This window comes from Talpa occidentalis, unplaced genomic scaffold, assembly GCF_014898055.3.
Source record: "Talpa occidentalis isolate TD23 unplaced genomic scaffold, MPIMG_talOcc4v2.1 talOcc4.7, whole genome shotgun sequence".
Classification (NCBI taxonomy): domain Eukaryota; kingdom Metazoa; phylum Chordata; class Mammalia; order Eulipotyphla; family Talpidae; genus Talpa; species Talpa occidentalis.
This window is the reverse complement of record NW_023605083.1, coordinates 7,360,759-7,373,537: the sequence shown is the minus strand read 5'-3', so window position 1 is coordinate 7,373,537 and position 12,779 is coordinate 7,360,759. Positions and strand designations below refer to the sequence as shown.

General features: G+C 43.9%; 1 protein-coding gene across 1 annotated transcript in view; it reads right to left on the bottom strand.

Moving 5' to 3' along the window:
• PPP6C (protein phosphatase 6 catalytic subunit) overlaps window positions 1-12,778 on the bottom strand; it is a 30,055-nt gene extending 17,277 nt beyond the window's left edge. The window contains exon 1 of the mRNA XM_037492019.1: window positions 12,613-12,778. Coding sequence (XP_037347916.1) covers window positions 12,613-12,687 — 75 coding nt within the window. The 5' untranslated portion in view covers window positions 12,688-12,778. The remainder of the gene's footprint in view (window positions 1-12,612) is intronic.
• Between the last annotated feature and the right edge of the window lies 1 nt (window position 12,779).

Here is a 12,779-nt window from a genome sequence, read left to right as displayed (position 1 = left end):
CTCCCCACTCTGTCTCTGGTGAATTCCCTCATCCTCCCGCACCTCTGGCCTGAACCCCAGCTCTTGTATAAAAATAAATAAATCTTAAAAAAAAAAAAAAGAATAAACATGTCATGTTTGACCTGCATTTTTTAAAAGCTTTTCATCACCACTTCCCTTCTCATCTTGCCAAAGAGCACTGTTCTTTTTAATTTAGCTTCATAAAGTCACAATTAATACTTTGTAAATGTCTTCTCTGATAGATGCTATGCCATTTTATTATATTTTTTAATGAAGTACCATTGTTTTACATCTTTGTTAGTCCGTTGACAGTATAGGATTTCTCCCCTAAGGTGTTATCACTTTAGCCCTCCACCATAGTCCACTGTACTCACCCCGCTTCTAACTGCCCACCCTGCCTCCTCTGCCTTGATACTATGCCATTTTAAAAATAAAAAATATCAGTGCATTTCTCTGATTATGATGGATACTATCTGCAATATTTTTTCAGGAACATTCATCAAAGTGAATTCCATTGCCTCATAAGAGAATTTCTCCTCAAAAACCTCCTCCTCAAAAAGAATTCCATCAAGGGTCTCCCTGGTGGAACAGAGGTTAAAGTCTGTGCTATCAAGCTATCACCAGCAACTGCAGCAGCAATTGCTGCACCACTGACCTACACCCCAGTTCTTATATGTGTAAATAAATCTTTAAAAAAAAAAAAAGACTTTTTATTTTAGTTTGTATAGAACTGGGGTATAGGCCAGGGGTATGAGAGGATTCATCAGAGACAGAGCGGGGAACAGAATAGGCGCATCTACTGAAATACAGTGCTGAGGGGAGCAACAGGCAAGACAGGAGGGGTCTGCTGCGCCATGTGGGTCAGCTCCCTGGGCGCAGAAGATCGAACTCAAGCCATGGTGTTGTTAGTGCTGAGACTTAATCCTTAGGCCACCAGGGAAGCTCCAGATCTATATATTTTAAGACTAGGTTGCCATACCGTGAATATAATTTGAATGTTTTCCCCTTACATAACCTCTGACACATTTGCACCACAGAAGTTCATCTCCCATGTCCACAATGCATCACTCAGAGAGAAAATTTCTCTATTTACAATGTTAATTTCTTGCCCACTGGCAGGAAACTGTTAGTTACCTTTCACTATGTACACATTACTTTAAAGATGTTTAAAATGTTCCCCAAACAACTTACCATAAACTCCACCCTGAATAACTTCTCCAGAGATGTGTCCTCACCACGTAATCACACTATCCTCTTTAACCAATTGCTTTACCCCCAAATGCATTTTAAAGTCTCGCAACCAAGACCTTATACAGCATTATAGTAAAGAGTCCTCGCCAAAGTGCCATTGTCTAGACTACAAAAAAGGTGCAAAAGATAGTGTAATTAAACAGTAGCCTTCAAGGAAAACTCAGGGGAAGAATATCTCTTTGCTCCTGTTACAGTAAGATGTGATTTCCCCGAGAAGCTTGTTTTTATCATCTTGTATCTCAAACATTTTTCATTGATCAGTTTCCATATTTCTGTAGGCTCTAAGAAGCTTAAGGTCTAATCTCATACAAATAACCAAAATTTCAGAGCTTTCATTTTATACATTAGTCTTATTTTTACTGTTGATTCCATCTTATTAGCCTATCTTTATTTTCTCTTTTTCTCTTTTACTTATTCTGAATGAAATTTATCTAGCTATATTAAATTCATCTCTGTAAACCACCCTCCTTTTTGGAACAAAGTGAATTAACATTTTGGACACAATGTTCATTGTAGCTTTATTTATTAATAGGCCAAAACTGGAAACCAACCAAGAGGCCACTAAAAGGTGAGCGGAAAACTTGTGTATTTAATCACATTTTGAAACTAACTGCGGCATAGATTTTTGAGGGACTCCATGATTCCTATATTTGAATGTGCCAAACTTTGCACCCACAAATAACTGGACCTCTAGCCAATAATGCCTCCTGAACTGCAAAGTCACTGCAGGTGGCTGACCCACACCCCCAGTGCTGATCAGAAAAGTAATATTGGACCATAAACTAAAGATCATCACTGTGAAACCCTGCCAACCTCAAAGGCCAGTGAGTGTCTGGAGAGCACATGTAAACTACTTCAGCAGCATCCTCCAACCCCAGGCCAGGCATGCTAATTTGAGTAAAGTAATAGCTGCCTCCTGTGACTGCCAATTCTGCAGATCCCAATCAAGGATATTTAAAGAGCTAAGTCTCTAGCAGGTCAGTCAACTAAATATGCAGTGGCCTCACAGAGCCCAGCCTGGCCAGGGGCAAGACACATGACCCTCTGCTCCAAAGTCCTTTGTAATGTTGCTCTGTTTGGCTCGTAAGAAGCATGGATTCTCTTACTGCTCCAAACAGTCTCTGAAGCGAGATTATCGATCTTATTCCAAATTTAGGGCAAACTACACTCATCAATCCCTACAGTTCCTAATCCTTAAGCAAGAATTCATAACCCCCCATTCTTAGGAGACCCTAAGAACGTCTCTCCCTTTTCCTCAAGATACTGTCCACAGGGCCTCCCCGGTGGCGCAGCGGTTGAGCGCTGGGTTGCGAAGCTGCCCGCAGCCTCTGCAGCACCGGTTCGATCCCCAGCTGCTCCCCGGCCACCGGAGGAGGGTCCCACATGGCGCGCAGACCTCTCCTGCCGCCCGCTGCTCCCCTCAGCAGTGTACTTCGGTCCTTCTGCCTGCTCTGCTCCCCGCTCTGGCTCTGGTGAATTCTCTCACCCTCCCGCGCTTCTGACTGTACCCAGTGCATGTATAAATAAATAAATAAATCTTTAAAAAAAAAAAAAAGATACTGTCCACAGTTGCATTCTACTCTCCCCTGTCACTCTGTTCACTCTTGCATCTCAAATATACTCGGTTTTAAATTTTTGTAATTCTTTGTTTAGGTGATCACAACATATCATTTTCTTTATTTACTTTCAACATACTGGTATCTATAAAGTACCATTAGTTTAAGAAGTAAAATCTAGGGCCTCTGTGGTGGCGCAAGGGGTTAAGACACAACCTACGAGGCTGTCCGCAGCCACTGGAGCACGAGTTTGATCCCCAGCCAGGGAGCTACCCACATGGCACAACAGACCTCTCCTGTCTTGCCCACTGCTCCCCTCAGCAGTGTATTTGGGTCAGTCTGCCTGTTCTGTTCCCCGCTCTGTCTCTGGTGAGTCCTCTCGCCACACACACCTCTGGCCTGTACCCCAGATCTTGTATGCATAAATAAATAAATCTTAAAAAAGGAAGTAAAATCTATCTAAAATTACATTTTCCAGAGCCTTTGTAATCTACAAATATAGTTTACAAATCACTGGGAATGAAGAGTAGGAATCCAAGATGACAATGATATACACACCTTTAATAACTCGGTTATATCTGTATAGTTACTCTAAACCAGTTTCTCAAACAGCACTACTGATAATTCTCTGATAGGGGAGGGGCTGCCATCCTGTGCCCTACAGGATGTTTAGCAACATCTCTGCCTACTATACCTCAGCACCTCTACCCCCAATTTACAACCATCAAAAAATGTCTTCAGACATTGCCAAATATCCTCTGTGGGAAATAATTACCCCCGATTGAAAACCACTTATCGAGATCTTTCTCCTGATTTTAATATTATTAGAACAGTGTCTGGAGCACATTTGGCAGTCAATATGTTACCTAACCAACCTGTGTACCAGTCATGTGGACACCTCCACCTCAATGTCTGACTTGGCAGCATCCTAAACTCAGCACAGCACAAACCAAACTCCCATGCATTCCTTCATCATTTTAGCATTCATTAAATAATACATGGCAGAAACTAAGATACTACACCGAATGCTGCTCTACCCCACACAACTTAGACCTCATCTGTCAACAAGTCCTATCATTTACTTTCCAACATAAACATTTGTCACTGACTCATTTCAAGTTATGTCACCTGGTTTATTGCTTCTAAAATATTTTTGGTTTTTGCCCCATTCCAGGCCAGAATATTTCCAAAACCTACTGTCATTGTCTGTTAAAAATTTGGGCCTCCCCGGTGGCATAGTGGTTGAGCGCTGGGTTGCGAAGCTGCCCGCAGCCTCTGCAGAGCCAGTTCCATCCCTGGCTGCTCCCCGGCCACCGGAGGAGGGTCCCACATGGCGCGCAGACCTCTCCTGCCGCCCGCTGCTCCCCTCGGCAGTGTACTTCGGTCCTTCTGCCTGCTCTGCTCCCCGCTCTGACTCTGGTGGATTCTCTCACCCTCCCGCGCTTCTACCCAGTGCTTGTATAAATAAATAAATAAATAAATAAATAAATAAATAAATACATAAATCTTAAAAAAAAAAAAACTCTCAAGGGTGGGCCTCCCTGGTGGCACAAGGGGTTAAGCACCACACTATGAAGCAATCCGCAGCCTCTGCAGCATGAGTTCGATCCCTGGCCGGCCAGGGAGCAACCCACATGGCACAGCAGACCTCTCCTGACTCGCCAGCTGCTCCCCTCAGCAGTGTCTTCGGTCTGTCCGCCTGTTCTGCTCCCCGCTCTCTCTCTGGTGAATCCTCTCATCCTCCTGCGACTCTGGCCTGTACACCAGCTCTTATATAAATAAAATAAATCTAGGGGCCTCCCCGGTGGCGCAGCGGTTAAGTGCTGGGTTGCGAAGCTGCCCGAGCCCTCTACGGCGCCGGTTCGATCCCCGGCTGCTCCCAGGCCACCGGAGGAGGGTCCCACGTGGCACGCAGACCTCTCCTGCCGCCCACTGCTCCCCTCAGCAGTGTACTTCGGTCCTTCTGCCTGCTCTGCTCCCGGCTCTGGCTCTGGTGAATCCTCTCACCCTCCCGCGCTTCTGACTGTACCCAGTGCATGTATAAACAAAACAAACAAACAAGCAAATAAATAAATAAATAAAACATGCCTCTATAGAAAAAAAAAAAAAATAAATAAATCTAAATACATATATATATATATATATATATATATATTTAAAAAAAATCTCTCAAGAGCACACACAGTTTATGGCAGTGTTTCCCAAACTCCGCTCAGACATCTTTATGATTTTGTCATACATATTCCTACAATTGGAACAGTATTAGTTTTCCTTGAATCTACTATTCTTTTTTAGTTAGCCACATTCTTAAACAACAGCACAAAGTCAAAAAATAAAAATCCAAGTTCACCAGTCCAGTCTTCCACGTTTTGGACTCTGCCTATCTTCGCAGCACCACCTCCAGTCAAACCAAACTACTTCAAGTTCCCTGGACAAGCCATGTTCTTTCAAATTAAGCTATTCCACTGCACATAGTATTTATTTTGCTGGTGTTACCTTCCCATCCTGTGTACCTACTCATCCTTTTACTGCTCTCCAATGTGAAACTATCTTTGGCTCCCAAGTTAGATGCTGCTTTCCACAATGTTCACCAATATCTTGGACAGCCCTCTACAAGAGCACCTATACCACGCAATAATCATTTCTTTAGCTGTCTATGTCCCCCACTATATTGAGAACCTCTCTAAGAGAGAGGGAAGCATTGGGTTCCAGCTCTAGCAATCACAGGGAACAGTACTTGACACAAGGAGACGTTTAAAGAAATGTTTGTTGAAAAGTAGTATACAGTTGATTCCACAAACCTTAACTGATGGTCTATCACACACAAGGCAGTAGCAGATCCTAAGATTGGAGAAAACATAACAAGATCCTGGCCTTAAGAAGCTTACAGTCTAGGGCCTCCCTGGTGGCGCAAGGGGTTAAGCACCGCACTATGAAGCAATCCGCAGCCTCCGCAGCCTCCGCAGCAGAGTTTGATCCGTGGCTGGCCAGGGAGAAACCCACATGGCACAGCAGACCCCTCCTGTCTTGCCCGCTGTTTCCCTCAGCAGTGTATTTCAGTTGATCTGCCTGTTCTGTTCCCCACTCTGTCTCTGGTGAATCCTCTCACCCCCCACATCTCTGGCCTATACCCCAGCTCTTTATGTATAAATAAATCTTTAAAAAAAAAAAAAAGAAGGGCCTGCCCGGTGGCACAGTGGTTGAGCGCTGGGTTGCGAAGCTGCCGGCGGCCTCTGCGGCGCCGGTTCGATCCCCGGCTGCTCCCCGGCCACTGGAGGAGGGTCCCACATGGCGCGCAGACCTCTCCTGCCACCCGCTGCTCCCCTCAGCAGTGTACTTCGCTCCTTCTGCCTGCTCTGCTCCCCGCTCTGGCTCTGGTGAATTCTCTCACCCTCCCGTGCTTCTGACTGTACCCAGTGCATGTATAAACAAAACAAACAAACAAATAAATAAATAAAACATGCCTCTATAAAAAAAATAAATAAAGTCTTTAAACTTTAAAAAAAAAAAAAGAAGCTTATAGTCTAATGGTAGAAACAGACATATTTACTATAAGACAGATCACTGTAAGCGGTAAAATGGAATAATAAAGAGCTATGAGACAAATGTTAGTATAGAAAGGAAACGATGGAAATTTTTAAGAGCACATAAATTCAGACTTATACTCTGTAGAATCACTATGGCAAAAAAAAAAATCACTTAAATCACATCAAGTCTGACCTCTGGTAACTTCTGCCTATCACAAAGATTGTGTAAATGATACACAATATGAAGGTGCTCTGAAAACTGTAAGTAGCCATGTAAATTCTAATCATTGCTAACAATTCTAGCTGTGGAATATAGTAACCCTGAATGAAAAAAGGGGCATCTAAGTTAGTGTTCAAAGGGAACACAGAGGGTATTTTACGGAGGAAGCATAAGTGGTAGTTGTGGATGTGAACCCTGGAGTCTGAATCTCAGCTCCTCCACTTACTACCTGACTGACTTCAGAAAGTTACTTAACCCTAAAATAGGGCAAATATTAATACTCAATTCACAGGACTATTGTGCACACTAAATGACACATTTGTGCTATGAAGTAAGTATGAAAGACTGAGTTGACACAAAGAAGCAGGGAACTACCAGGCATGTTGAGAGAAGAGCAACCCAATGTGCTTAAAAAGAAAGGTAATGAAGTAGAAGACATACCAAGAAAAGCATACTGGAAAGGTTATTAACTGTACCAAAAAGAGCTCAGCATAAAGAGGCCTTCCAACCTTATTCATCAATTAGTTGGACATTCTCAGAGAGATTATAAACTCTTCAAAGCTCAATTTCCCCTTAGTAAATTGAGAACGGTGCAGAACTAGATGACTTCTGACTCCCAGCTCTGAAACCGCTGGGAAGGGGCTGGGGACTTTTTTTTTTTTTTTAACTTTTTTTTTTTTTTATAGAGGCATGCACTGTCCTGTACAATAATTACAGCCTCATGTAGCTACTGAATACCTGAAATATGGCTGATCCCAAGTGAGATGTGTGGTAAATGTAAAATATACACCATATGTTTTAGACTTAGTACCAAAAAAGACAAAACATATTAATAATTCTATGTTCATTACATACTGAAATAGGGTTGAAAAATTTTTACTAAAATTAATTTCAACTATTCCATTTTACATTTTTTAACATAGCTACTAAAAATTATGAGGCTCAGATTTCTGAATATTTTATTTCTATTGGACATTTTTACAGACTATTTTCTGAAGACATAGGAAATGTGATTCTGAGGCCTAAAAGACAGATGCTAGCCCCATATAAAGCCATGGGATGTCCTAACAGCAATACTCTGTTCAGTTTTCCTTGCATACCTGAAGAAAAACACAATACAAAATCTAAAATTCAGGTAAGCAGAAGAACCAAGAAGACAGGGACTGCCGTGAGTGGTAAGACTAACAGGCTTCAAGTCTGGAAGGACAAAGACATCTTATATATATATAGACAGATATCATAACTCACATATGAGTCTATAAAATCAGAGAGAAATTGAATGAGGAGGTACAAAAGATGTTCACCCAATCTCAGAAAGAAAAAAAAAAAATCAAGGGAGAATTCTTCAAAGCTTTATGGAGGCATTACAGAAAGAGGTACAACTTTGTAGAGCGGAGAGTCTCTTAAGAAAAACTCAGAGGGGCCTCCCCTGGTGGCACTGAGGTTGAGCACTGGGTTTCGAGGCTGCCCGCGGCCTCTGCAGCACCAGTTCGATCCCCGGCCACCAGTGAGGGTCCCACAAAAAAAAAAAAAGAAAAACTCAGAGATGGCTCAGACTAAACATGTTATGTTTAGTTAACATGTTATGTTTAGTTAACATGTTATGTTAACTATTATCCATAAAAGTTACTATGGAATCACACAACTCCTTGTATTGCAACTCTAAGACACTACCAGGATAACCATCTTCAGTTCCTCAGTTTAAAAAAAAAAGAGAGAGAGAGAATAATCCTGGACCTTGCTGATTTGTTCTCCTTTTTCCTGGCCCAAGAGTTATCCCACAACCATGCTCCACCAGACCCTTAGTCAGGCCAAGAAGCCTCCTAGCTTGATCCTCTTCTTCGTAGTTACTGGAGCTGTAGGGGGGCAGTGCTGTGTGTCATGTGTCTATCCATATAACAGCTGGGTAAGAAAGAATAACCTAAGAACCCTGGAACAAACTGGGTTCCAATGATCAATACAAGTTCTGCTCAGTGAACGCAGAAGACAGCAAACTAAAAAAAGACCATATTTCTAAATGAAATATTTCACGACAAAGCTGCTTAAAATGAAGATCTTCCAGAAGCCATCCAAATAATTTTCCACTTAACCCAGAAATACTTCCCCTCTAAATGCAAAAATTATGTTAGTATATTGTATTGGGGTTTACAGTGATTAGTATCTGAAACGTGAACAACAAAAACAATTCTGTATTCTGTATGCAATTTTTTTTAATTTTAATTTTATTTTTATATTCCCCATACAATCGCAACCTCTTTATTTTGACCCCAATCCCTTTTTCCCTCCCCCCCCCACCCCAACAGAGTGTCTCTGGTTCATAGTTGTTTGTTGATTTTGATTTTTACTTTCTTATAGTTATTCTTTTCCTTGGTCTCTTATTTAAGTTTTCTACATTCCTGCTATGAGTGAGACCATCTGGTATTTTTCTTTTTCTTTCTGGCTTATTTCGCTGAGCATGATCCCTTCCAGCGCCATCTATGTTGCTGCAAATTGCATGTGTTTATCTTTTTTGAATGCTAAGTAATATTCCATTGTGTATATGTACCACATCTTCTTGATCCAGTCATCTATTTTTGGGCATTTGGGTTGTTTCCAAAGCTTAGCTATTGTAAACAGTGCTGCTATATGTATGTAATTTCTTTACTTTGTGTTGCCTTTAATAACTATCCAAGAGGGCCTCCCCGGTGGCGCAGCGGTTGAGCGCTGGGTTGCGAAGCTGCCCGCGGCCTCTGCGGCGCCGGTTCGATCCCCGGCTGCTCCCCGGCCACCGGAGGAGGGTCCCACATGGCGCGCAGACCTCTCCTGCCGCCCGCTTCTCCCCTCAGCAGCGTACTTCGGTCCTTCTGCCTGTTCTGCTCCCCGCTCTGGCTCTGGTGAATTCTCTCACCCTCCCGCGCTTCTGACTGTACCCAGTGCATGTATAAACAAAAAACAAACAAACAAAGAAAACATGCCTCTATAAAAAAATAAATAAATAAATAACTATCCAAGAGATCAGATAATCTCTAAACTACAGAATCCCTCCCCTGGCCAAAAACAAAACAAAACAAAAAAAAAACCACTTTTAAAAAGTTTAAGTATTCAGGGGTCTCTCTGGTGGCACAAGGGGTTAAGACACAACCTATGAAGCTGTCTACAGCCTCTGCAGGATGAGTTTGATCCCGTTTGGCCAGGGAGAAACCCACATGGCGCGGCAGACCTCTCCTGTAGCGCCTGCTACTCCCCTCAGCAGTATACTTCGGTCAATCTGCCTGTTCTGCTCCCCACTCTGTCTTTGGTGAATCCTCTCACCCCCCACACCTCTGGCCTGTAGCCCTGCTCTTGTATGCATAAATAAATAAATCTTAAAAAAAAAAAGTTTAAGCGTTCAGTAAACCTGCCTTTTATCATTCCCCGCTCCCTTCATCAGATATGAAATCTACATCTTCCAAAATCCTCTCTGATATCTTCATTGTGATAAGTATCACACGAGTGCTTTATAAGAAAGATTGCATCCGGTCCACTCACTTACATATTCCATCCTTATTCAGTCAGAACAGTTAATATATCAACAGATTTGATCCAGAAGTGGTGATCTGACCACTTTGTTTAGATACAGAGAAACTGTAATTAGATCTAGAACATCCTATGTATTTATAATTTCTTTACTATTTTAGTCGATTTAAAACTCACGTCAATTAAAAATTCCAGTGAATTTCTGTTTTCTATTGGGACAAATCTTTGTCATCACGACCATTAAGTGGCCCCAATGTTTTCTTCCTCAGACAGAATCTTTATTTTGGCTTCAAAGCATCAGAAAAGATGCTCCTGGAATACTTTCTTGGCTTGTCTACTATTAATTTGCATCTCATGCCAACAAACAAAATTACATTTTCTTGAAAACACCAGAGATGAGCAGCACAAGCAACCTAATCGGATAAATGTCCAAGACAAAGAAAAAAAGCCTTCACTTACAGAGAAAAATTCAGAATTTTTTTCTTAGTAGTTGCCCAGATGATTAAAAAAGAAGAGTAAGAAACAGATACACCCTAAGGACAATCCAACTATGTTGCAAAGAGAAATGAAATGGTTTTATAATTATACTTTCTTAAGGTGGGAAGAAAATCTATTATTTATCAAACTAAAACCTAAAGAAATCCCAATTGATTATCTTCCAAATCATATTAGTATCCAATTTCAAGTTAATATCAAGATACATTCATAATAGGCTTACAACAGCATTATCAATAATAGAAATTTCACATCAATTCATTGATATGGAAAAATGAACTTCACCTACGGAATTTTAACAGTGCTACCAAAAGAGGTCTGGTTAGTTTTCCAAGAATCTTTTATTTTTTTTTTTAAGATTTATTTATTTATACACACAAGAACTGGGGTACAGGACAGAATGTGCGGGGTGAGATATTCACCAGCAACAGAGTGGGGGACAGAACAGGCAGACTGACTGAAACACACTGCTGAGGGGAGCAGCGGGCGAGACAGGAGAGGTCTGCTGCCCCATGTGGATTGCTCCCTGGCTGGGGATTGAACTTGTGTTGCAGTGGCTGCCGAAAGCTTCATAGGTTGTCTCAATGCCCTGCGCCACCAGGGAGCCCCAGTTTTCCATGAATCTTAATTGTATTGTACCCAAAGTTGACCAAGCATTCTCTCATCAGAACATTGAAAGTTGGGGTAAGCCTGGCCATAGTACCCTATTTGCACCTTTCCAAGGCCTTTTGAAAACCTTTCCTCTCCCTGTGGCAGAGACGTCACGCTACCAGTCTTCCAGCCTGGAAGGAAGGGAAATGCACGTTAAAGCACTTCTGATGCTAAATACTATACAAAGCTGTTTTTCCGTTTAATTCTTGGGAAATGCCCAAGAATGACTTCCCTATCACATAGTGCATATAACTAACCTGAATGTACACAAATAAGTTACATTCATAACAGCTCCTGTGGCCTTAAATATTCTGCATACTGTTAACTGATGCTAAACATCAACTTCCTGTACCAAAAGCAATAGCCAAAAAAAAAAAAAAAAAGTACTATCTTCCTTAAGATAAAGAATCTATGGACAAACTGCTTTACACCCACAGCTTAAATAATAAAACGAACTGACAACTACCAAGTTTACGTAGCAAACCAAAGTTGACTAAGCAAATAAAAGCAGGTACTGGCAGTAGCCGCTAAACTCTGCTAGACACCCTAGCACTGGTTGAAAGAAACACACTTTTTTCAAGAAAAGCAGTCTATCTATCGAAGCCTTGCATTCCTTTAACCACACGCACACTGACTGTCACTTGCACTCGGCAGCAATAAAGACCAACTCCTCTCCTTTAGAAAACCAAGAAAATGAATGAAAAAAGGAAGCCAAGAAAATGAAATCTCCGAGTTAAGAAGGAGTTCAGGGGAAAAAACTTGGGAGACAGCTAAGCACTCGCACTCAGAGGACCTACCGCTCTCCCCACTTCCATGAGCTCAACAGCCCCTGAAAAGGGAATTCTCTGAAGCCGCCGAGGAGAAGCGGCGCTCCTCGGAGCAGCGCCTCGAAGGGGCGGCGGGGAAGCGGCACGACCCGCCGCCCGGCCCGGCACCTGCCCACCCCTCAGGCTCCGAAGCCCGCGCGGGCCGCTCCCGGGAGCCCGCGGCAGCTCCTGTCAGCCCGGCCCCCGCGCTGTCACCCCCGCCGCGGGGCGCCCCACCCCGCGGGCGCTGCCCGCCGGGGCCCGGCCGGGCTCCGGGAACAGGGAAGGGGCCGGACGGAGGCGTCTCCCGAGCGAAGCTGCTGGGGCTCGGCGCCCGGGGCAGCCCGAAGGTCAGGGCGAGCGGCCGCGGGGCCGAGGCCGCGCACATCCTTGGCGGACCCCGCGGGCAGCGGGACGGCGTTCGGGGGACGGGCGCCCCCGGCGCTCCGCGTGACGCCGAGTCGGCCCCGGCGCTCCGGCCCGCGTCAGGCGCCCGCCGCGACGGGACGGGATGTCCGTCGGGGTCCCGCAGAGAGAGGAAGGGCGGGCCGGCGGGACCGCTGCCGGAAGGGGTGAGTCCGCCAGCGGCGCCCGCGCCGGGCAGGGCTCACCTTCAGATCGTTCTCCGGCAGGTACTTGCACAGCCGCGCGATCTCCACATACTTGTCCAAGTCCAGGGGCGCCATTTTAGAAATAAGCCCCGGCAGCGGCGGCGGCGACAGCGGCTCTAGTAGCGGCGATAGCGGCGGAGGCCGAACCGGAAGTCTTCCTACGTCAC